Source organism: Capra hircus, chromosome 24, assembly GCF_001704415.2.
Source record: "Capra hircus breed San Clemente chromosome 24, ASM170441v1, whole genome shotgun sequence".
Taxonomy (NCBI): Eukaryota; Metazoa; Chordata; class Mammalia; order Artiodactyla; family Bovidae; genus Capra; species Capra hircus.
Window position 1 is genome coordinate 25,439,032 of NC_030831.1, and position 26,211 is coordinate 25,465,242.

General features: G+C 39.4%; 1 protein-coding gene across 1 annotated transcript in view; it reads right to left on the minus strand.

Annotated features, from left to right (window-relative positions):
• Positions 10,211 to 26,211, minus strand: part of RNF125 (ring finger protein 125) — a 46,922-nt gene continuing 30,921 nt past the window's right edge. The window contains exons 5-6 of the mRNA XM_018039778.1: positions 19,381 to 19,488; positions 10,211 to 14,499 (exon numbers count right to left, since the gene is read on the minus strand). Coding sequence (XP_017895267.1) covers positions 14,413 to 14,499; positions 19,381 to 19,488 — 195 coding nt within the window. The 3' untranslated portion in view covers positions 10,211 to 14,412. The remainder of the gene's footprint in view (positions 14,500 to 19,380; positions 19,489 to 26,211) is intronic.

The following is a 26,211-nucleotide window of genomic DNA, read 5'->3' on the forward strand; positions in this document are numbered from 1 at the left end:
CCATCAAAAACCCTATAAATAAGTGACTGGCGACTCAAATCAGTAAATATCTAAGAGAACATACAGCTGATGCAAATGGGGGAAAAAACAAGCAAACAAAGCTGTGTACTCGAAGTTTCACCTTAAGTCTGGAGAGAGATCTGTGGGTGAAAAAAATAGTAACAGGGAGGAGCACTGTTCAGTCTCTATATTTAAACCTTTTATTTTGGATTCTCAAGGGCTTCACCAGTGACATGACAGTTCCTTCCTAAATTTCAGCAACGATTATAATTTCCCAAACTGGGTGTCATAAAACTATATATTTGGTATATAAATTGGTATTTGGTTTACCCACATACCAATTTTGTTTGTTTGTTTATTGTGGTAAAAAAAAAGTAACAAAAATTTCCATTTTAACCATTTTTAACTGTGTGGTGCAGTATGTTAACTCTATGTACCTTGTTATGCAACAGGTCTCCAGAACTTTTTCATCTTGCAAAACTGAAATTCTATACCCATTGAACAACTCCTATTTTCCCCTTCCCTCTGCCCTCTGACAACCACCATCCTATTTTCTGTTTCTAAGAGTTTGACTACTCTATCAATAAAATAATAATAATAAATCTTTATTACAAATTTTTGGCTGCATTGTGCAGTTTGCAGGATCTTAGTTCTTCAATCAGGGATTAAACTCATGCTCCCTGCAGGGGAAGGGAGGAGTCCTAACTACTGGACCACCAGAGAATTACCCTAAAGTAGTTTTCGCTTTTATTTTAATATTTATGTATTTATATGGCTGGGTTGGGTCTTAGTTGTGGCACGTGGGATCTTTGATCTTCACTGAGGCATGCAAACTCTTAGTTGTGGTATGTGGGAACTACTTCACTGACCAGGGATTGAACCTGGCCCTGTGTTGGGAACGAGGAGCCTTAGCCACTGGACCATTAGCGAAGTCTCCACCAAGGTAATTTTAAAACCAAAACACCTCAAGACTGAATTTTCTGGAAAACTCACTCTTGAAATACTGTCAAAGGATAGTATGGTTTCACAGTAAGACTTTGATCTTTTTCCATGTATTATTAAGAATGTGTTAAGGGGACAAGGTGAAATACACTTTGAGGTATATAAAATACAGTAGATATTAGATCTAAATATTTCCTTTGTTTTATCTGATTACCTGGGTTTTGTTTAGTTGCTCAGGTTAACTTTACATTAATACACTATATAATCCGGAGCAAGTTAAACTCAGCAACTATAATATATAATGTACAGTTGTCCTTCAGAATTAGCAAGATATGAATGAAAGTGACATAATACTGCTTGTCGTTCAGGAACTATATTTCTGGACTGAATGGCTACTTTAGAACTCTCTAGAAGAAAAGCAGTCTAGTAGTTTGGCCCACTTGACAAATGAATCTCTGAAGAGAAGAGCTGCATCTGGCCTGAAGACCTTATTCATTAAGAATATCTTGCTTATGCTTCTCAAACTATAATTTGTTCACTAATTTATCATCAGATATTTGAAAAGTGTTAGTTGCTCTGTCGTGTCTGACTCTATGCGATGCCAGTGACTGCAGCCCACCAGGCTCCTCTGTCCATGGAATTCTTCAGGCAAGAATACTGGAGTGAATAGCCATTCCCTTTTCCAGGAGTTCTTCCCAACTCATGGATCAAACCTGGGTCTCCCGCATTGCAGGCAGGTGCTTTACCATCTGAGCCACCAGGGAAGCCCCTCATTAGATATTTATTGAGTACCTATGGGCTTCCCTGGTGGCTCAGATGGTAAAGCATCTGCCTGCAATGCAGGAGACCTGGGTTCAATTCCTGGGTCGGGAAGATCCCCTGGAGAAGGAAATGGCAATCCACTCCAGCACTCTTGCCTAGAAAATCCCATGGATGGAGGAGCCTGGTCCCGAAGAGTCGGACACAACTGAGCGACTTCACTTTCACTTTCCTTTATAGATGCATGGCACTGTGGTAAGTTCTGGGGAAATAGTAATGAGTAAATTCAACATAAAGTTGCTCTTTTTATTATAATTTTGCTCCCTCCCCCTGCCACAAATACTTTATTAGAGAAAAATATATATATACTGAGGAGCTAACAAGAATATTTTGATCACTTGTCAGCCACTCATTTTTCCACTCAACAAACAAGCTGTTATTTATGGTCTGATTTTGTGCTCCCTCAAATGCCTATGTTGAAACCCCTAAGCTGCAATGTAATGGCTTGGAGACAGGGTCTTTGGGAGGTAATGAGGGTAAGATGAGGTACCCTCATGACGGGATTAGTACCCTTATAAAAAGAGACACCAGAATGTTGAATTACTTGTTCCCGCTTTATGCCATGTGAGGACACAGTGGGAATGTGACTGTCTGTAAGCCAGGAAGAGAGCCCTCACCAGAAACTAAACTTCTTGATGATGGAGTTTCTGTCTCCAGAACTGTGAGAAAATAAATTTCTGCTTAAGCCACACAGTGTATGGTGTTATGATGTGACAGCGCTAGCAAATTGACACACATGTATTGAGCTGAAGGACTGATGCTGAAGCTCCAATACTTTGGACACTGATTCGAAGAACCGACACATCAGAAAAGACCCTGATGCTGGGAAAGACTGAGGGCAGGAGGAGAAGGGGACGACAGAAGACGAGATGCTTGGATGGCATCACCAACTCAATGGACATGAGTCTGAGCAAGCTCTGGGAGAGGGTGAAGGACAAGGAAGCCTGGTATGCTGCAGTCCATGGGGTCGCAAAGAGTCGGACACAACTGAGCAAGTGAACAATGACTATTGAGCTTATAGTAAGGCCCTCTGAATATAACCCTTGCCTTTAAGGAACTCCCAATCTCATGAGTATCAGAAATATAAACAAAGGAATACAGTATGGTAGCTGTAGCAATTGGAGGTGTGGTCTAGAGATAGTGTGGTCTAGTGATATAAAGGGTGATTGACTCTGGTTCGATGGCTCAAACAAGAGGTCTTCTCAGAGAAATTATGAAATTTATTACAAGGGGAGGTAAGGTGCCACTACCAGGCTGCTCTGGAATGTGTACATTATACCACTAACACAACCACAACATGCCAGTTCCTCCACATCTTCTCTGCATCAGCTAAGAAATTTTAATAGACTGATTCACAAAATATTTACTGAGAGCTTACATTATATCAGACATTGTGTTAAGATAGAAAAATGAAACATCATTATAGAGTTCAAATGAATGTTGTAATTACTATACTTGCACATGTTTTATATGCGGGCTTTATTATTTATTTCCCTCGATTCTTAGTTCAGTTCAGTTACTCAGTCTTGTCTGACTCTTCATGACCCCGTGGACCACAGCAAGTCAGGCCTCCCTGTCCATATTTATGTTATTGCGCACCTCCTGTTGTAGGCTGAATGTTTGTGGCCCCTGTGAAATGGAGTATTTCCTGCCATATCAATAAACAAGGATGTCACAGCAATCAGCGATTCCAAATGTGAATTTCTGAGCCTGAAGGCATCCAGGAAAAACAATGTCTGCTATCTGGCAGCCACTCCCCATGGTTAGCACTGGCCCCAGATAGCTGAGATGCATATAAAAGGAATGATTTCAGTAAGACCAGACTCTTGCATCTTTCTATACACAGAAAAGCGCTAAATGCTAAATTCCTTAACTTGAAATATCTGGTTTTCCTTAATTAACTGTAACCTTTTGATATTCAGACCACCTACCCCTTGTTGCAAACTTCTACGTAACCTGACTCCCCCACCCCCAACAGTTCCCTCAGGGTCACTTGAGATGCTATCTCTGGAGCTTGAAGTCTTAAAAATTCCCACAAAATGAAACAACACTCAACTTCTAGGTTGTGACTTTTTTCAGTCTGCACTCCCAAAATTCCTGTTGCAGTCCTAACCATGTACGTGATGGTACTTGAAGGTGGATCTGTGCAGGTAATGAGGTTTAGATGAGGTCATGAGCAGATTAGTACTCTTATGAGGAGACGAAGAGACCAGAGCGCATTGTCTCTGCCATGTGAGGATACAGCAAGAAGGGGCCATCAACAAGCCAGAAAGATGGCCCTCACCCAGAACCGAATCTGCTGACACCTGTGTTTGAACTTCCCAGCCTCCAGAACTGTAAGAAATAGATGTTGGTTATTTAAGCCACCCAGCCTATACGGTTAGTGGCTTCCCTAGTGGCTCAGATGGTAAAGAATGAGCCTGTAATGCAGGAGGCCTGGGTTCGATCCCTCAGTCTGGAACATCCCTTGGAGAGGGAAATGGCAACCCACTCTGGTATTCTTGCCTGGAGAATTCCATGGACAGAGAAGCCTGATGGGCTATAGTCCATGGGGTCTCAAAAGAGTCAGACACAACTAAAGTGACTTAGCGCTTGCACATACACACATATATATTTTTCCATTATGGTCTATCACCAGTTCAGTTCAGTTCAGTGGCTCAGTCGTGTCCGACTCTTTGCGACCCCATGAATCGCAGCACGCCAGGCCTCCCTGTCCATCGCCAACTCCCGGAGTTCACTCAGATTCATGTCCATCGATATTGAATATAGTTCTCTGTGCTATACAGTAGGACCTTGTTGTTTTTCTATTTTATATAAAATAGTTTGTATCTGTTGATCCCAAACTCCAAATTTATCCTTCCCCCACCTTATCTCCCCTTTAGCAAACTTAAGTTTGTTTTCTACATCTGTGAGTCTGTTTTCTAAATTACTTCCTTTGTATCGTGTTTTAGATTTCACATAAGTGGTAATCATATGGTATAAGTGATATCACATATATGTGATATCACATATAAGTGATATCATTTTTCTTTTCCTCTGATTTATGATAATCTCTAGGTTCATCCATGTTGCTGCAAATGGTATTCTTTCATTCTTTTTTTAACAGCCTATGGTATTTTCTTATAGTCAGCTAAGTTGAACAAGACACTTATTTACTGAGGTATTGTTACAAACTTACACTTCTGCTTAGTTTCATAAAGGCTTAGCCAGATTACAGGGGTTTAATGTTTTTATCACTCTTATGAACTTTATGTGATAAAAACATTATGTCTTTATATTATCAATAACTATGATAGTATAGACAGCAGAAATAACTACCGAGTACTTACCATGTGCCACTGTTTTGGATGTTGTCTTAAGATGCACGTTAAGATGTTGGTAAGTTAGTAGTGTGTACTTGCGCTCAAATAATTTATATTCTGGAGAAGGGACACACTCAAAAAAAAAAAGAAAGAAAGAAAGAAAATAAACATATACACCAATTTCAAATTCTAATAGTAGTTAAGCAGAAACTATTGAAGGAAACAGAACAGGCTCTATCTTGAAAGCAAGACCCCGTCTTGGGCCAGACTGTGGACTTTGAGCTATATGCCCAGTATCTATGGAAACAACAAGCCAACTGGAAAACCAGGCCCCTGGAAGGAAGAGCCCCAGGGCTCTCCATTGCCTAAAAGAAGACTCTAATTATCTACGTAACCGAATAGAATCATACGTTCTACTATGCTTATTGGGGTATGACCACAGGCCTATTGATAATTGTCCACTGTTAACTACCTAGGCTTAAGGCATATGAATCACGGGTTAACTTTGACTGTATCTTTCTTTTTCCTTTGTTCAGACTAGTTTCAGGGAAACATACACTTAGGCTAGGAGAAGGCAATGGCACCCCACTCCAGTACTCTTGCCTGGAAAATCCCATGGGCGGAGGAGCCTGGTAGGGTGCAGTCCATGGGGTCGCTAAGAGTCTGACATGACTGAGCAACTTCACTTTCACTTTTCACTTTCATGCATTGGAGAAGGAAATGGCAACCCACTCCAGTGTTGTTGCCTGGAGAATCCCAGGGATTGGGGAGCCTGGTGGGCTGCCGTCTATGGGGTCGCACAGAGTCGGACACGACTGAAGTGACTTAGCAGCAGTAGCAGCAGCATACACTTAGGGTATATAAGGTTTTCACAAAAACTGGTTGAGTTTCTTGGCTAAGGAGACTGCCTTGGGCCCGCTGGTGTAATAAACTGCACTCCACTATCTGGATTGTCCTGAGTGAGTTTGTTTCCCGGAACACGTGGCTACAACACTATAATAGGATATAGACAAAGGGGAAATGACTGGCTAGAATTATGAGGAAAATCCTTTATGAGAAGATGACAGTTGAGCTGGGAGTTTAATGACTAGAAGGCAGCCATGTCAAATCCTGGAAAGGGCTTTTCAAACAGAAGGAATAGGAAGTGCTGAGGTGCAGGAACCACTAATCCTGGTTTGCTTAATTAATTCGAAGACCAGGGTAGCTGAAATGTAGGGATTAAGGAATTGAGTATAGATGAAATCGGAGAAATAGGCAGGGGCCAGATCATGAGGGACTTTGGAAGGGAATGGAAAGCCATTTAGATTTTATCCAAGTAATAGTGAGAAGCCCTTGGAGCATTTTAAGCTGTGGGTAGAGAGAGGGGCGTGATTAGAGTTATGTTTGTGAAGATTTCTCTGTTGGTTCTTTTGATGCTGGTCCAACAATGTAAGTGGAGAGAAGCTAATTAGATATTTACTATAGGGATCCAGGAAAGATATGATAGTTTAGACTAAAATTATGATTATTACTAAAAGTATGATTATTACCAATCATAGAGATGGTGAGAAATTGATAGATTTGAATACATTTTGATGACTTGCTGATGAATCCATCAGAATTTCAGACTTTCTAATTCTGTACATCTGGGGAGGGCCAAGAAAAGTGCAGTTATACCAAGTAACCCAGGTGGTTCTGATGAATGTAAACTAGATGTATACTGGGAAAATACAGTAGTAAACGACTGAGAATATACTTGGTGTTTCTTTCAATGAACAAGAAAAATGATTTTTTAAAAAAGAAATTATTGTCAAATGTTTGAGAAATGGACAGGCTTTTCATTTGGTAAACTGATTCCAAATTTTGAGGAAAGTTAATGAAAAACTGCCATGGCAAAAATGAATATCACTTCATGTTTCTAAAAGGCCAGTCTTGTTTTAACTTGCTATCCCTCTTTTTCATAGATATTTAAAAAATCTTTGACCTCATCTTCCTAGACCTCAGCTTCTCTATCAAATTTTCTTGGCTAGTACCTCTGTGGTTGGCATTAATATTATATCCTAAAATCCAGGTCTTTTCTACTTGAAATCGCCCTTTTCCAATATCTTGAAATTGTTGTTGTTGTTCAGTTGCTAAGTCCTGTCTCTTTGCAACCCCACGGACTGCAGTGCACCAGCCTCATGTCCTTCACTGTCTTCCAGTTTGCTCAGATTTATGTCTACTGAGTTGGTGATGCTGTCTAACCATCTCATCCTCTGCTGGCCCCTTCTCCTTTTGCCTCCAATCTTGTCCAGCATCAGGGTCTTTTCCAATGAGTTGACTCATCAGGTGGCCAAAGAATTGGAGCTTCAGCATCAGTCTTTCCAATGAATTTGCAGGGTTGATTTCCTTTAGGATTGACTGGTTTGATCTCCTTGCTGTCCAAGGGGGTGGCCATGACTTGCTGGAGCAAACGAGATGAGTGGAAATGACCTGTGTAATACACTCTCCTGTCCCTTGTGGTGAGGAGTGGCTGGGGAGGCACATGGTGATATATAAGAACCGTGAGATCAAAGCAAGCTGGAATTCTGAGGCTGGAGAACTGCCAAGATTCAGTTCTTGCCAAGGTCAAGAACTGCCAAGATTCAGTTCTTGCCAAGGTCAAGAACTGCTGAGATTCAACTGCCAAGGTCAGTAGACCTTGGGTGAAGACTGAGATTGGGGGTTCTTTGTAATCAAAGCATGGAAGCATGACCTAATCTATCTTGACCAATCTGTTTCAACTTCATTGTGCCTTTCTTTTTGACTGCACCATGCAGGATCTTAGTTCCCTGCTGCCACTGCTACTGCTAAGTCGCTTCAGTCGTGTCTGACTCTGTGCGGCCCCGTAGACGGCAGCCCACCAGGCTCCCCCGTCCCTGGGATTCTCCAGGCAACAACACTGGAGTGGGTTGCCATTTCCTTCTCCAGTGCATGAAAGTGAAAAGTGAAAGTGAAGTCGCTCAGTCGTGTCCGACCCTCAGCGACCCCATGGACTGCAGCCTACCAGGCTCCTCCATCCATGGAATTTTCCAGGCAAGAGTACTGGAGTGGGGTGCCATTGCCTTCTCCTCTTAGTTCCTTAACCAGGGATCAAATCCATGTCCTCTGCAGTGGAAACAGAAGTCTTAACCACTGAACCGCCAGGGAAGTCCCCATTTTACCTTTTAAATGGCTGCTTTGGGACAATAATTTTCCCTCAAGACCCATGCATGGCCTTCTCTGAAGCCTGCAGGATTAAGATATCAGATGTTCTAAACATAAGGTAAAAACTTAATATTTCTTAGGTTTGGGATCTCAGACATAGGCGTGTCTCTGTCACAGTGAAAAGAAAAAAAGAGGAATGAGTTTTACTTTCTTTTCTTTCCCGAGAACAAAAAAAGATAAAGAGAACAGTGAGCAGACTTGGTCACTTCTAGTTTTTACTGTAACTATTCTTAATCTGTAGACTGTAACTAAATTTGCTTTTCTCAAAATTAACCTACTATGTAAATTACATCCTGCACCTATCACTCCCTAACTCTGCATGAGCTACATTCTGTGCCTATTATTGACTCTATGCTAATTACATCCTGTACCTGGTGCTTACCTTTATCACAGACCACCCTTTGTAGTTTTCTATTTGCATTTCAGAAAAAAGGCCATAGTACAATAAACCAGGACAAATGGACTCAATGACTGGGCTACTGGACCGCCAGGCCCAATTACCAGGCTACCTGATGCTAGCCATGACTGTTTTGAAACAAAGCAAGAAGAATGCAAGACCTTTTTTTACTGTGAGCCCTAAGACTATGAGACCCAGGTTTTATAAAGTCTCTTGGTTCCCCTAGCAGGGGATTGGAGATGGGGGAGTGGGGGAGAGCAAGTTCTTGAGGCACTAGCCTGCTGTTTCCCCTCAGGCTGGCTGAGGATTGAAGCCATTCTATTTCGTCTAAACTCTGTCTTCATATTTTTTATTCAGCTTCAGTGTACAGAGAAAGCCAGTATTTTTGCAGCAACACCTCTGTTATATTTTACCTTATTTACTTCAATAACTATAACCTAAGTGATAAAGGTTAAGTCTTCCCAAACAATTCTGGGTTCCCAATATCTTTCACGATGTCACTCAGAAAACAGTCAATCAGAGGTAATTCCCTTAAGACCTGCGTTCTGGCCTGTGCTTCTTGTGAAGAATACAAAAAACTTTCCTAAGTTTTAGCATATTCTGAACTGGAGCTACGGCCACCCAAAGCTTAATATGTATTTAGCAGGGAGGAGGATATACAACATTCATCTTCATCTGGCTTTTTAAATTTCAGTGGAGCCCCTTGAAAGCAGAACCAATAATATAATTCCCATGGTGCTTAGCATTACCTTGACTTAAAGCAGGATTTCTCAACCTCACTACTACTGACATTTTGGGCAGGGAAATTCTTGTTGTGAGGGACTGTCCCGTGTATCGTGGAACGTTGAGTAGCATCCGTGGCCTTGACCCACATCCTGGGCAATAGCACAACCCCGTTATGACAACCCCAAATGCCTTTAGACGTTGTCAAATGTTCCGAGAGGCATAATTGCCTCTGACCAGGAACTACTGGCCTAAACGAAGGTGTATTTCTGCGATAGATATTGTTGAATGATGACAATTAAAAAATATCAGGTTTAAAAGCATGAGAAGGGTATTAAATGTAAAACATTATCAAGATCCGTATTTAAGAACAGTCACAGTAGAGGGCTTTCCTGGTGGCTCAGTGGTAAAGAATCTGCTTGCCCATGCAGAAGACGTAGGTTCAGTCCCTGATCAGGGAAGATCCCACAAGCAATGGAGCAACAAAACTCGTGTGCAACTATTAAGCTTGTGCTCTAGAGCCCGTGCTCTAAAAGAAGTCACCACAATGAGAAGAAACCTGTGCACTGCAACCAGACCCATGGACTGTAGCCCGCCAGGCTCTTCTGTCCATGAGATTTTCCAGGCAAGAATACTGGAGTGGGTTGCCATTTCCTTCTCCAGAGAATCTTCCCAATCCAGGTCTCCTGCCCTGCAGGGAGACTCTTTACCAACTGAGTTGTCAGAGAAGCCCATAGAGTAGCTTGGCTCCCCATAACTAGAGAAAAGTCCTTGAAGCAATGAAGACCCAGCATAGCCAAAAAAAGAAAACGTACACTGTAGATATTTTAATGAAAGCAATGGTCCTGCCATTCTTTATTTCTCACAATAATACATATTTACAGAAGAAAAAGAATTGTATGTTTTAAATTCTGATCATTATACAGAGTTTTTGCAGTTGAATAAAAGGATGAATCTCTTAGTGACCTTTAAAAGTAACTTCAATGCTAATCGAAGGTACTAATTATATGTTAAACACGTTTAATAACTGTTGTTAAGCTCACTTGAAAACACAAGACATTTAGCACCCAGTAAAAGTAATAAAGCAATATCATTTGAGCTAAGACCTTTTCAGAGATCTGACTTAGAAGTATCTTCATCATAGACTCGCAATCCAATTTCTCAACATACATTTTAGAAACTTGGGAGAAAAAACACGTTAAAGGAAAATCTCCATAGCTTTTTGTAGGATTTAAAGACTTTAGCCTTTTAAGAATCACATGTGAATCAGTTTTTCCCTCAAAAGGCCTTGAAACATTAAAAAAAAAAAAAGGAACAAGATTTTTGTTATTAATCAAAAGCTTCAAATACTGGTTTTCATTTTTTTAAAACAATGTCTTATAAATTTTTTTAATAAAAGTTAAAGGCACAGTGAAACAATGAATAAGAGTTGCACATCACTATTTTAGAACTCAAAATAATGCAAAAGATAAAATAATTTCGGCGGCCAGCACCTCATTTGTCCTGTAGGGGGCAAACTTCGGAAAATAGTGAAGGAAGGGAAGCCTGGAGAGCTGCACTCCATGGGGTGGCAGAGTCAGACGTAAACCAGCGGCTGAACAAGGGGGTAAACTTATCATAAGAGGAACCAAAAGACAGGAGGCAGAATTGCTGTACTGAGGTTTAACAGTGGCAGGTGACTTAAAGCTTTACTTACAATACAGTTTTTAAGTTTGGAAGTTTTTTCATGTTTTACAGATTTAAGGATACCTTTGTATTGCTCAGAATTAACCAAAATTTATTTTCTGGTTAGTAAGTACTCATACTCGGAAATATATTCTTTTATTTTTCAGGGACGAGATTTTTCAATCTAATGATTATCTCTGGGAAGTTCCTCTCCTTTTGTCTTTGTTGCCCAGTAGGTTTTGCTCTATTGGATAACCCATCCAAACTGCAGGAAGAGATGCGTGAAACTTCAAATCTGTTGTCAGTTGTTAGCAGCTGTGAAAAGCAAGCTTGGAGCCAGTATCTAAAATAGGAGGAAATTACTTCCCTGGCGGTAGCTAAGACTCTGTGCTCTCAATGCAGAGGGCCCAGGTTTGATCCTTGGTCAGGGAGCTAGATCCCACATTTTGCAACTAAGAGTTCAAATGTTGCAACTAGAAAGTCTGTGTGCTGAGGCTAAGACCCAGTGCAGCCAAATAAGTTAAAGGAAAAAAGCAAAAGGGAGGAAAGAAAGCCTGTAGATTTCATCCAGGTTTATGCATTTCTCATCATCTTGTTGTGGATGGCAGAACAGTAAACAAGGTTTTGAAGAAGTAATGGAAAAGTTACTACAGAAAATTTAGGGGAACGTGACTATGACTACATTTATAAACAAAGTTTATAAACAATTACAATTAAGAAACTAACTATAATCAAAGAATGTTTTATCCTCATGAGTTGAAATCACTAGTCTTTATAACTTCTTTGCTTGCTTTCAAGATGGAAATATTCCATATCCAGACTTGTTGTTAAAGAGCCAAATATGAAAAATGGAACCATCAAAGGAGTGGTGGCAAGCACTAAGCATATAGTTACTTGAAGAACTAAAGACTAGATGGAGGGTAGAAGGGAGAGAGTATTGTAGATTACACCAGTATATTCTGAGTTTTTTTTTTTTTTTTGGCTGTGCCATGTGGCTTATGGGATTTTAGTTTCCCAAACAGGAATTGAACAAGGATCCCTGGCAGTGGAAGCACAGAATCCTAAGCACTGGACCACCAGAGAATTGCCTGAAAACGTTTATATCATACAACTTTATTTATTTATTTTTTAGTACAACTTTAAAAATAGAATATTGGGGAGAACAAATGAAAAACATTTTTAATTGTTCCAGCTATCATAATGGTGGTGGTTTATTAGTATTATTATTTTGAGACTGTTGCATTTGTAAGGCAGTTGAAGAAAACAAATAACCGTGGTATACTCCTATGTCCTTGAAAATCTGGACTCTCAGTACAGAAAAATAAAAGACACAACTGTAATAGAAAGGATTAGGCAAAAACCTTGCAGTACTTAATTTGATTTGGAAATATCAAAATAACTCATAAAGTGTTCTATCTTAGAGAAAAAAAGGTATTTCTTAGCTCTCTCCTAGAAACAATAACCAATCTAGCGACAACAAATCTGACAGTCCCAAATATGGTTTTGAAGCACTGTTTCTCACTGAAGGAACCAGGCTTCTTAAGAGAAATGGCCGATTCCAGATCTGGTGCAAAAACATACAAGTTGAGCCTGGAGACTTGTCACAGGAGACTACAGGAAGCCATTAAAGACTGCTAGAGTAGTGTCGAAAGGACTCAGAGTCAACTTGATAAGGCTCCCAATGACCAAAAACAGGACAATTTGAGCTTTAATAGGGCAATACTCAACATGGATTAAAGTCCATCAAGTATGTTTAAATCCATGAGTTCACTACACTTAAAAAAGTGATGTACAGAAGATGATAGAAAACAAGTTTATAAGCCTGAAAATTGATAAATCAAGGAGAAGATTCAAGTATTTATTTTTCTTTTCCTCTATGAACTTGACCACTGGTTAAACAAACAGTAGACAGGGGGAACATCTCTTTATATATAAAAAGGTTCCAACTAATAAATGAAAAAGAAATGACAGAAACTCTAACCCACAACAAATCAGTGGATCTAGGCATATCCATTTCAGCTGACATCAGAAAAAGAGCAAACCAGACATTCTCTGCCCTCTGTTGAAATAACACACCATGATCTATATAGTCTGGTCAAAAGGTTGAACCTGAGTCTGCTCAAACCTCTGGATCCATGTATCATATCCAGATGACAGAAGAACATGCTGAATTGAGCCATGAGTATGCTATTAACAAAATACAGATAGTTGGGTATGTATAAGACCAGGTTCTTCAACAGATAAATTTTAAGGGAAAGAAAGAAGGGGGAACCCATAGATTAAAAAGAGACATTAAGAGATATAGCTAACAAAGCAATTTTAAGTGAGTAAGATTAAAAACTAGTATAGAGATACAGACTTGGGGGATAAACTAAGAAATACAAGGAAGTGAGTACTGTTAAAATCAATGTAGTGGTTACTTCTGCGGGGCTGGGGAAGAGGGTTGTTAACTTTGACAGGACACACAGAGGACATCCAAGGTGACTGGCAGAGTTCTAAAACACTGTTTCCTTACGATAATGAAATAAGCTATACATCTTCTGTTTGGTTTTCAGTATTTGTTTAATTTTTCTAAAAGATAAAACTAAGGAAAAAAAAAAATCAAAGCCCTTAGGATTTTCCACTAAAAATTATGGATGGGAATACTTCTGCTGTAAATCTCAGCTGATGGTTCTTAAGAAGTTGCCTATATTATAGAAATATTTCTAAATAATAAGCTACAAATATTTGAAAAATATAATATTAAATTCTTATATGTGCATAGTTATAAAAAGTCAAAGCACTAAGTATACATTCCTAACATGAAATTACAGTATTGTTACAGTATTATGTTATAGATTTGGTTAAATAATCATTGTTGACTTCCAAAATTTTCCTTTCCTACTCCCATACAAGGTTATGGGTGTCATTCTATTAGTTGTTAGAACATGAGCACTGGAACAGATCTCACATTTCCTTGAGTATCCACACTTTGTTTCACTCTCCATAGAACAAAGATTAATTATCTTGTCCAATCATAAGAGTAGTTATCAGTATGTAACATTACACACAATGTCATCCGATTTGCAAATAAAGATCCTTCACCCACATACTCAGCCTTATATTCTCTTTCATGTATTAATGGCAGATGGAGACTTTTTTGCTGTTAAGTGTCTCAGAAACTAAAGAACTTAAAACAGACCTAAGTCATCAAAGTGAAAGCAGTTTTAAAATGCAGTACAACAATAAACATGGACAAACATATAATGTGTTGTACTCTTTTCTGCTCATCAGACATTGACAGCTTCCCTACAATTTTTCAAGCAGCATCTTAAAAAAAAATGGTGCAATTGTACGCTATCCTCTTTTCTTTTAATACAGTTATGCGGTATTCGAGTGATTCACGTATTCCAGAAGTGACCGGTCTAAGACCCTTTGGATAAGAGCTTCCTCAATTATATTGAAATCCTACAATAAAGAAAAAAAATTAGAAACATACAGTCAGACATGACAGTTTTCAGCAACTGGAGGACGAATGTTAAGACAATGCCTCATTTTGCCAAGTAAAATGAATTCAATCCCCAAGTTTCCATACACACACAAAAAAAACTCGTAGAACCCAAGACTTATGCTCTGGGGCTTGTGCATTTTCTATTTCATTTTCACTGTCTATCAGTTAACTAGCTATCATTATTTATAAAATAATCTTGATCTGGAATTTAAAGTTTTTTTATCTGATCTAACTATAATAGTTTTTAGCCAATATTACAAATCTGGGTCAGAGTGCTATGCTCCACATAAACATATAATATGGAGTGAAGTTAACACACTCTCATATGATTCACCATTCCCAGCAGTACTACTGAATATCTAGTTCTGAAAAAAAAACTGTTGGAAACAAAACGCTCTTTCTCCTTGCCTCCTTAAGTCAAAACTGAATTCAAAACTTTCGGTCAGCACATTCTCTAAGTAAAACAAAAACTAAGAGCCCCATCTTCTGCAACCCATCTCCTCTTCACCAGTAAACTAAGAAAATAAAATCTTTATTGGAATTTCACTCTAAAACACAAAAGCAAACAAATAAAGCCCACAAGAAAGTCTTAAAACAGAGCAGAGCACAATATTTGGACTTAATGCCAGGTTGCTGTTCAGTAGGTAAGTCATGTCCAACTCTTTGCAACCCCATGGATGACAGCATGCCCGGCTTTCCTGTCCTTCACTATCTCCTGGAGTCTGCTCAAACTTCATGTCCATTGAGTTGGTGATGCCATCCAACCATTTCATCCTTTGTCTCCCTTTCTCCTCCTGCCTTCCATCTTTCCCAGCATCGGGGTCTTTTTCAATGCCAGGTTGTTCTAAGGCAATTTATTAACTTTTGAGCATCAGATACTTCATAGCTAAGTAAGGATAATCATAAAGTATGTATTTCACAGAAGTTGCTATAAGGAATGAAATGAGACAACTTGCATAAAATGCCTAGCATAGTAGTTGGTAGTTGAGGACACACAAAAATCAAAAGAACACTGTTTTGACCTCACTTCCACATCCAAGAATGTGATTTTGAGGGGGCAGAGAGTATTCTCACCTAGGTGACCTCTTCCTGGCCAGCCCCAGGTCATATGTAAATGATCTTGAAGAGAATGGACTAAACAATGAAGAGTCAGAACAGGTATGGAACCAACCTGGCTTTTAGAACATCTCATGGAGCTACGATAAATAGAGGAGCCCCTACGTTTTATGAAAAAATGACATGTGGCTCTCGTGAGGGCTTGTGTGCCTTAGTGGCCAGAAAAAACATTATTTGAGAGATGGAGGAGAGATTATGAAGCCTGTGGTGTGGTCTGTTCATTCTTCAAGTGGTCCTAATATTTCCATTTAGTCTCTCCCCATCTCCAGTTTGCCTAACATCCACACCCAAACTGAGTAAATCGCTTGACGTGCATCATCTCATTTAATCCCCATGAGAGCGTTTGGAAACAGTATGTACTTTGCTTAGTCCTCAACTTTAACAAATGAACAGAGGCTCCAAAGTTAAACACATTGCCCAAGGTCACAAGTTGTGACAGGACTGTTACTGAAACCCAGCTTCCTTGTGTTGAATCTGGATAATCATCCTGGGCACATCAGAATGCATGGAGAAAATTTCCAAATGATAGCCTTCAACAATTATCAAATTCTATTTAAATTGCATAAAAAGAAACTAGTCAAAATCATGTGAAAATTATATGCAAATTCAAATTTAACTCTTAACATTTCATGTATTTCAATAGACGTAACAATAAAATGTACCATTTTAGAACATGGCTATGAATGTCCCCATGATAAGCAATCCCATTTGCTGAAAGGGACTCATGGAACAATGCATCACTCTCACAGGAAAATGCACGGACCAAAGCAGAACAAAAGCTATGCTGAATGCAAAAAAGCAAAATGGCTGTCTAGGAGGCCTTACAAATAGCTGAGAAAAGAAGAGAAGCGAAAAGCAAAGGAGAAAAGGAAAGATATAAGCATCTAAATGCAGAGTTCCAAAGAATAGCAGGGAGACATAAGAAAGCCTTCCTCAGAGATCAATGCAAAGAAATAGAGGAAAACAACAGAATGGGAAAGACTAGAGATCTCTTCAAGAAAATTAGAGATTCCAAGGGAACATTTCATGCAAAGATGGGCTCGATAAAGGACAGAAATGTTATGGACCTAACAGAAGCAGAAGATATTAAGAAGAGGTGGCAAGAATACACAGAAGAACTGTACAAAAAAGATCTTCACGACCCAGATAATCATGATGGTGTGATCACTCACCTAGAGCCAGACATCCTGGAATGTGAAGTCAAGTGGGCCTTAGAAAGCATCACTACGAACAAAGCTAGTGGAGGTGATAGCATTCCAGTTGAGCTATTTCAAATCCTGAAAGATGATGCTGTGAAAGTGCTGCACTCAGTATGCCAGCAAATTTGGAAAACTCAGCAGTGGCCACAGGACTGGAAAAGGTCACTTTTCATTCCAATCCAAAAAGAAAGGCAATGCCAAAGAATGCTCAAACTACCGCACAATTGCACTCATCTCACACGCTAGTAAAGTAATGCTCAAAATTCTCCAAGCCAGGCTTCAGCAATATGTGAACCATAAACTTCCAGATGTTCAAGCTGGTTTTATAAAAGGCAGAGGAACCAGAGATCAAATTGATAACATCTGCTGAATCATGGAAAAAGCAAGAGTTCCAGAAAAACATCTATTTCTGCTTTCTTGACTATGCCAAAGCCTTTGACTGTGTGGATCACAATAAACTGTGGAAAATTCTGAAAGAGATGGGAATACCAGACCACCTGACTTGCTTCTTGAGAAATCTATATGCAGGTCAGGGAGCAACAGTTAGAACTGGACATGGAACAACAGACTGGTTCCAAACAGGAAAAGGAGTGTGTCAAGGCTGTATATTGTCACCCTGCTTATTTAACTTCTATGCAGAGTACATCATGAGAAATGCTGGGCTGGAAGAAGCACAAGCTGGAATCAAGATTGACGGGAGAAATATCAATAACCTCAGATATGCAGATGACATCACCCTATGGCAGAAAGTGCAGAGGAACTAAAAAGGTTCTTGATGAAAGTGAAAGAGGAAAGTGGAAAAGTTGGCTTAAAGCTCAACATTCAGAAAGCGAAGATCATGGCATCCAGTCCCATCACTTCCTGGGAAATACATGGGGAAACAGTGTCAGACTTTACTTTTGGGAGCTCCAAAATCATTGCAAATGGTGATTGCAGCCATGAAATTAAAAGATGCTTACTCCTTGGAAGGAAAGTTATGACCAACCTAGATAGCATGTTCAAAAGCAGAGACATTGCTTTGCCAACAAAGGTCTGTCTAGTCAAGGCTATGGCTTTTCCAGTGGTCATGTATGGATGTGAGAGTTGGACTGTGAAGAAAGCTGAGCACCAAAGAATTGATGCTTTTGAACTGCGGTGTTGGAGAAGACTCTTGAGAGTCCCTTGGACTGCAAGGAGATCCAACCAGTCCATTCTAAAGGAGATCAGTCCTGGGTGTTCTTTGGAAGGAACAATGCTAAAGCTGAAACTCCAATACTTTGGCCACCTCATGAGAAGAGTTGACTCATTGGAAAAGACTCTGATACTAGGAGGAATTGGGGGCAGGAGGAGAAGGGGATGACAGAGGATGAGATGGCTGGATGGCATCATGGAGTCGATGGACGTGAGTTTGAGTGAACTCCGGGAGTTGGTCATGGACCGGGAGGCCTGGCATGCTGTGATTCATGGGGGTCGCAAAGAGTTGGACATGACGGAGCGACTGAACTGAAGTGAACCTTTAGCTTGTTTTATCATTTCTGATAATGGGAAATTGAGTCATAAGTATCAGAACTATCCATACTATATCAGATTTTTCTTTCATCTTAAAAAAAATTCTGACTATAATGAGAATGGCTATGAGTTGGCCATTATTAATGGGTAGCTGATCAGTATACAGAGGTTCATTATATAATTCTGTCTACTTCTGTATATGTCTAAAATTTGTTCATAATAATTTAAGTTGAAAACATTAAATAAACATGAGTTTTGTATTTTATAAAATTTAAATTAAAAATAGAGACCATGTGTCTCACTACATTGATAATGTTGTATCTGTTATTGGCCATTCAGTGTATTATAAAATAAGTGCAAATTCTCTGAGCCATTTCATTACTGATATGATCTTCTTTCAGTTAACATGTTTTTAACTTCATAAAAATTATAACTATTTAGTGGGCGGCATTTGGAGAAGGCAATGGCAACCCACTCTAGTACTCTTGCCTGGAAAATCCCATGGATGGAGGAGCCTGGTAGGCTGCAGTCCATGGGGTCGTGAAGAGTTCAGCACTACTGAGCAACTTCACTTTCACTTTTCACTTTCACGCATTGGAGAAGGAAATGGCAACCCACTCCAGTATTCTTGCCTGGAGAATCCCAGGGATGGGGGAGCCTAGTGGGCTGCCGTCTATGGGGCTGCACAGAGTTGGACACGACTGAAGTGACTTAGCAGCAGTGGGAGGCATTAAAGTAGAAATTAAAATAACTGGAAAGTGAAATCTGGGTCTTTATATAATGGCTAATTATTTACATCACAAAGAAAATGATTTTGTCTAAAGCAGGTAAATACTCTTAAAGCAGTTATATAAAATATATATATTTATAAAACACAATTTTATAAAACAGTTTTTATGTTTCTTCTTTAATACTTAACACTGCAGCTACATATGCATTTTTTCTCTATAATCTTATAGTAAGACTTCTTATATTAAGAAAGGTAAGCTTAATTCAGCATAAAAACACAATGTAGAAGTAAGAAAATATACTTACTAAGAAATCATCATAAAACAAAGTGTGACTGACTTGCAAATGTCTTATTAAGCTGCCATTGAAGCTGCTTCGATTCTCATTAGGTACTAAACGGCAAAGCGGACAGAACTGGAAATAAACAATATCAAGAGTTCAAGAAAGAATTTTAAATAATCATTAGTGTCAGCGATAAAAAATTAAATAACCATTCAACAAAGTTAATTTTAATTTTATGAATCTATTGGCCATACCTTGGTATTATGTTTTAGAATTATATAAATATTAAAGCAATATAAACAAATAAAATTGCACTTCTTTCTTCATACACATTTCTTGTATATAAAGAGTATAACTATTTGTTTCATACTTACCACTTTATTATTTAAATAATATTACAGTCAGGAGGTGCGCCATAATTTAATTAGTTACCTACCTCTTGCAATACTAAAGTTTTCTTAGGTATGTGGATATTTTGCTATTACAAATTACATTATCTACATTGCTATTGTTATTACAAATAATATTATCTATAGTTATATATCAAATTACATTTTTGAGGGGATTATTTTCTTAGGATAAATGACTATAAATGGAGATTAGAAGGTCAAAGTTATGAACATTCATGGTTCATAATATACACTATATATGATACATGATTATAGTTTTATATTACCACTAGCAATATAGATTATAATATACCAGCATCAGATATTAGTATTTACACATATTTTCCTAATTTAATAGCCTGAAATATTTATAAGCTCAAAAGAAATGGCAAAATAATGCAGACGTACATGTCACCATCACCCAGCTTCCCCAAAATGTTACTTCTTACATAACTATGGCATATTATCAAAACCAGGAAATTGGCAACTAACTAGACAACATCTGACTTAGATTTCACCAGCTTTTGCATGAACTCATTTTCTGGGGTGTGTATATATATTCTATGAAATTTTATCATACATATAGTCATATAACTACCAACACAATCAAGAAACAGAACTGCTCTCTCACTACAAGAAACTCCCTTGTACTATCCCTTAACTTCTCTCCTGAACCCTGGCAACCATGGATTTGTTCTCTAGATCGGCCTTTTTTTTCTCTCTGCCTTACTGCCTGGCATGCAGGATCTTAGCTCTCTACCAGTATCCAGAGCGTGCCCCTTGCAGTAAGCTGAGTCTTAACCACTCGACCCCTAGAGAAGTCCCACAAATGGATACCACTCTTATCACCTAAGCAGATACTGCCAGTGTAGCATAGCAAGTGCTGTAATCAAGATCTGAACAGACAACTGTTGAAGACTGATAAGGGAATCATTACTTTTTTTTCTGAGAAGTCAGGAAAGGATTCAGCCAAGTTGCACACAGCTGGTGTGAATCTTGAAGAACGAGTCAGCCATAGCAGAGGAGAAGCACCACAGGCAGGGAAAGCAAAGTGGAAAAAGGCAGGAAACCCTAAAAGGACCGGGCCTGCTTAGGCAATGGGAAAATGCTCAGTGAAGCTGGAGAGAGGGCATGTTGGGGGCAGCCGGGGGAGGAGAGTTTGGAACAGTAAGTTGGAACCAGTACTAATCGACATACACTCTTCTGAGCAGCTCATGTGATTTCTGTTCTCCCCGTATCGAGTCAGAGGAACAGAGATGACTAAGCCTTGGTCCCATGATTAAGGAGCTTTGAGCCCAGTGGACAGGAAATCTACAGAAAACCTGGAATTTCAAGCAAAGTAGTTTTTCTTTTCAGTCTGATGTTAAGAGAACTAGTGGAGGCATCAGACTTCAGGTGTATAGACAATTTAGTTGTGTGAAGAGACTTTCACCAGAAAGACACTACAAAACAATGGGTGACAGTCTATACTACTTCAAAAATTTCTTCTGTTTCTTGAATTGGGGAATTTGACATAAGGAAGGAGAGGGTAAGAATAGGAAAGGGAAAGAAATGGTAAAGTGAGAGACTGATGATCATGACCTAAGTACTTATGTGTTCACCTACACTCTCCCTAAGGTTGTTGTTGTTTAGTTGCTTGATTGTGTCTGACTCTTTGCAACACCATGGACTGCAGCACTCCAGGCTTCTCTGTCCTTCACCATCACTTGGAGCTTGCTCAAACTCATGTCCATTGAGTCGGTGATGCCATCCAACCATCTCATCTTCTGTCATCTCCTTCTCCTCCTGCCTTCAATCTTTCCCAGCATCAGGGTCTTTTCTACTGAGTCAGCTCTTCACATCAGGTAATCCAAGTACTGGAGCTCCAGCTTCAGCATCAGTCCTTCCAATGAATATTCAGAACTGCTTTTCTTTAGGATTGACTGGTTTGATCTCCTTGCAGTCCAAGAGACTCTCAAGAGTCTTCTCCAACACCACAGTTCAAAAGCATCAGTCCTTTGGTGCTCAGCCTTCTTTATGGACCAACTCTCACATCCATACATGACTTCTGGAAAAACCATAGCTCTGACTGTACAGACCTTTGTTGGCAAAGTAATCTCTCTGCTTTTTAATATGCTGTCTAGATTTGTCATAGCTTGTCTTCCAAGGAGCAAACGTCTCTTAATTTGATGGCTGCAGTCACCATCTGCAGTGATTTTGGAGCCCAAGGAAATAAGAGTCTATCACTGTTTCCACTGTTTCCCCATCTATTTACCATGAAGTGATGGGACCAGATGCCATGATCTTCATTTTCTGAATGTTGAGTTTTAAGTCATTATTTTCACTCTCTTCTTTCACTTTCATCAAGAAGCTCTTTAGTTCCTCTTCACTTTCTGCCATAAGGGTGGTCATATGCATATCTGAGATTATTGGTATTTCTTCTGGCAATCTTGATTCCAGCTTGTGCTTCATCCAGTCTCACATTTCGCATACTGTACTCTGCATAGAAGTTAAATAAGCAGGGTGACAATACACAGCCTTGACATACTCCTTTCCCAATTTGTAACCAGTCCGTTGTTCCATGTCCAGTTCTAACTGTTGCTTCTTTACCTGCAAACAGATTTCTCAGGAGGCAGGTAAGGTGGTCTAGTATTCCCATCTCTTGAAAAATTTTCCAGTTTGTTGTGATCCACACAGTCAAAGGCATAGCCAATGAAGCAGAGATAGATATTTTTTTGGAACTCTCTTGCTTTTTCTATGATCCAACGGATGTTGGCAATTTGATCTCTGGTTCCTCTGCCTTTTCTAAATCCAGCCTGAACATTTGGTTCAGCCTGAACATAACAGTTTTTGGTAAATGTACTGTTGAAGCCTGACTTGGAGAATTTTCAGCATTATTTTGCTAGCATAATAAATGAGTACAATTGTGTGGTATTCTTTGGCATTCTTTGGCATTGCCTTTCTTTGGGATTGGAATGAAAACTGACCTTTTCCAGTCCCATGGCCACTGTTGAGTTTTCCAAATTTGCTGGCATACAGATTGCAGGACTTTCACAGCATCATCTTTTAGGATGTGAAATAGCTCAGCTGAATACAATCACCTCCACTAGCTTTGTTCGTAGTGATGCTTCCTAAGGCCCACTTGACTTCGCATTCCAGGATGTCTGGCTCTAGGTGAGTGATCACACCATTGTGGTTATCTGGGTCATGAAGATCTTCTTTGTATAGTTCTTCTGTGTATTCTTGCCACCTCTTCTTAATATCTTCTGCTTCTGGTAGGTCCATACCATTTCTGTCCTTTACTGTGCCCATCTTTGCATGAAATGTTCCCCTGGTATCTCTAATTTTCTTGAAGAGATCTCTAGTCTTTCCAATCTATTGTTTTCCTCTATTTCTTTGCATTGATCACTGAAGAAGGCTTTCTTATCTCTCCTTGCAATTCTTTGGAACTCTGCATTCATATGGGTATATCTTTCCTTTTCTCCCTTGCCTTTCACTTCTCTTCTTTTCTCTTGTAAAGCCTCCTTACAAGAAAGGAGGCTATTTGTAAGGCTACTTGTAAGGCCTCGTCAGACAGCCATTGCCAATTTCCTAATGTCAGCTCATCCTTTACTATCTCTATTCAGATATGCTCCCAGACCATACTACTATTCAGTTCAGTTTAGTCATTCAGTTGTGTCCGACTCTTTGCGACACCATGAATCGCAGCACGCCAGGCCTCCCTGTCCATCATCAACTCCCAGAGTTCACTCAAACTCACGTCAATACAGTTGGTGATGCCATCCAGCCATCTCATCCCCTGTCGTCCCCTTCTCCTCCTGCCCCTAATCCCTCCCAGCATCAGAGTCTTTTCCAATGAATCAACTCTTTGCATGAGGTGGCCAAAGTACTGGAGTTTCAGCTTTAGCATCATTCCTTCCAAAGAACACCCAGGGCTGATGTCCTTTAGAATGGACTGGTTGGACCTCCTTGCAGTCCAAGGGACTCTCAAGAGTCTTCTCCAACACCACATCAAAAAAGCATCAGTTCAAAAGCATCAATTCTTTGGCACTCAGCTTTCTTCACAGTCCAACTCTCGCATCCATACATGACCACAGGAAAAACCATAGCCTTGACGAGATTGTCCTTTGTTGGCAAAGTAATGTCTGCTTTTTAATATGCTATCTAAGTTGGTCATAACTTTTCTTCCAAGGAGTAAGCGTCTTCTAATTTCATGGCTGCAGTCACCATCTGCAGTGATTTTGGAGCTCAAAAAAATAAAGTCTGACACTGTTTCCACTGTTTCCCCATCTATCTCCCATGAAGTGATGGGACCAGATGCCATGATCTTTGTTTTCTGAATGTTGAGCTTTAAGCCAACTTTTTCACTCTCCACTTTCACTTTCATCAAGAGGCTTTTTAGTTCCTCTTCACTTTCTGCCATAAGGGTGGTGTCATCTGCATATCTGAGGTTATTGATATTTCTCCCGGCAATCTTGATTCCAGCTTGTGCTTCTTGCAGACCAACAATTGTACAGCATACATCAAAAGATACTGGCCTCAAAAAAAATAGATTCATAGATAATAACTTACAGGTTACTAGTGGGGAGAAGGAAGCGGGGAGGGGCAACATAGAGGTAGGGGATTAAGAGATACAAACTATTATGTATTAAATAAGCTACAAGGATATATTGTATAACACAGGGAATATAGCTAATATTTTATAATAACTATAAATGGGTACAACCTTTACAAGTTGTGAATCACTATATTGTATACCTATACTTGTAACTTATATAACATTGTACAACAACTATTCTTCAATTAAAAAAAAAAAAGACGTTGGCCTCATCTCAGTATGGACTTGATCTGATGGTGAACGCAATGGGTAAATAACAGCCACCATATTAGAAGCTACCACCAATTTCAGTCTTTTGGAACATCTGTTATGATGGATACCCAGCTCTGTCTGTGGTTTAGATTAATCCCCATGGCAGCTCAGTCAATTGAAGAACACTTTTTATATAACGGTAAATACCATTTGAGGAAGAAATTAAAGATAACTGAATCCAATACCAAAAGAAAGAGTCATGCATTGAAAATAATTACGGGCAAATCTTCCACCAAAATTAAGGTACCAGATTGAACACCTAATAATAGGAGTTTGGAAGCAAATCTAATGAAGATTTTCTTCCTTCCAAAACATTTATGCATGTACTTTCCCACTGCTCCATAAAGCTACAGATATTCTGAATACCCACGGAAATAAACTGCTGTGGGGATTAGGGCTCAGCTTCTGTCAATACAGTTTTTAATTTCAAACCAAATGAAGTCCTGTCCCTTCTCACAAAGAATGAATCTCAGGATCAAGGCAGAAAATAAAACTACCTTTGAACTTGGGTGGATGGAACTATGATTTTTACAATATCCTATTTTTCATATCACTATATCTATCCTACCATAGCTAAGTTCTCCACCAAGAGCTGGGCCTACAATGTTGAACAAAGAAATTATTAATAAGTTCTATGGCTTCATGAACCTATTAATTTGGAGGGAGACAGACACAAAATAAACACACAACGTACAACTGTGATAAATGAGAAAAAAAAGCAAGAGCTGAAAATAATTTTGGTGTCAGGGAACTGATATTTAAGGTGAGTTCTAAAGGATAAATAAGAACCAACCACTGAAAGAAAACACTGGACAAAGAGGATAGCCAGAAAGTGGGGTTCTTGCTGAAATATCTTCCCTTAATATGATAAAATACTAAATTTCTCTCGAGTGGTCTCATAATTCAATCTGAAGCATGCTGTATCATTTGCCTCTTTTAAGTCTAATATTACATAGATATACTTTAAAAAATGCAGCAGAATATAGTTAATTACTGTATTATGAAAAGGACTTGTTGAAACTTCTTGATATTCTTAACCTACTACCCTAGTTTGCTTGAGCAACTCAGAAACAAAGGATTAGTTGCTTGTGGCTTGATTTTTGAATTATCTAATTCTATCTGGAAGGCAGAATCCTTTGCTCAAATCTCTATCTAGAGACTACTTATATCTGTTAAGTCAGATGACATCACTGACCTTCTCTGCAGGCAAACCTAGCAATTCAGTCCTTTAAAGCAGTAATCCCTCACTACATTCCATGCCAATCCAGAGGAAGTCTTAGACTCAACCCTCCTTGTCCAAGGACTTCCTTGAGGTATTTTCACATATGTGTCCCCATTAGTGCTCCGTAAATGCTGCCACAGGATCTGCCTCCAGCCTTTTCATAACCACAGGTTTAATCTGACTTCTAGTGGCAAACTGAAAGTCACTCAGTCGTGTCCAACTCTTTGCGACCCCATGTGCGATAGCCCACCAGGCTCCTCCAAGCAAGAATACTGGAGTCGGTTGCCATTCCCTTCTCCAGGGGATTTTGCTGATCCAGGGATCAAACCTTCATGTCCCAACTGCAAGCAGATTCTTTACTGTCTGAGCCACCAGGGAGCGGGGCTTGTCTTAAG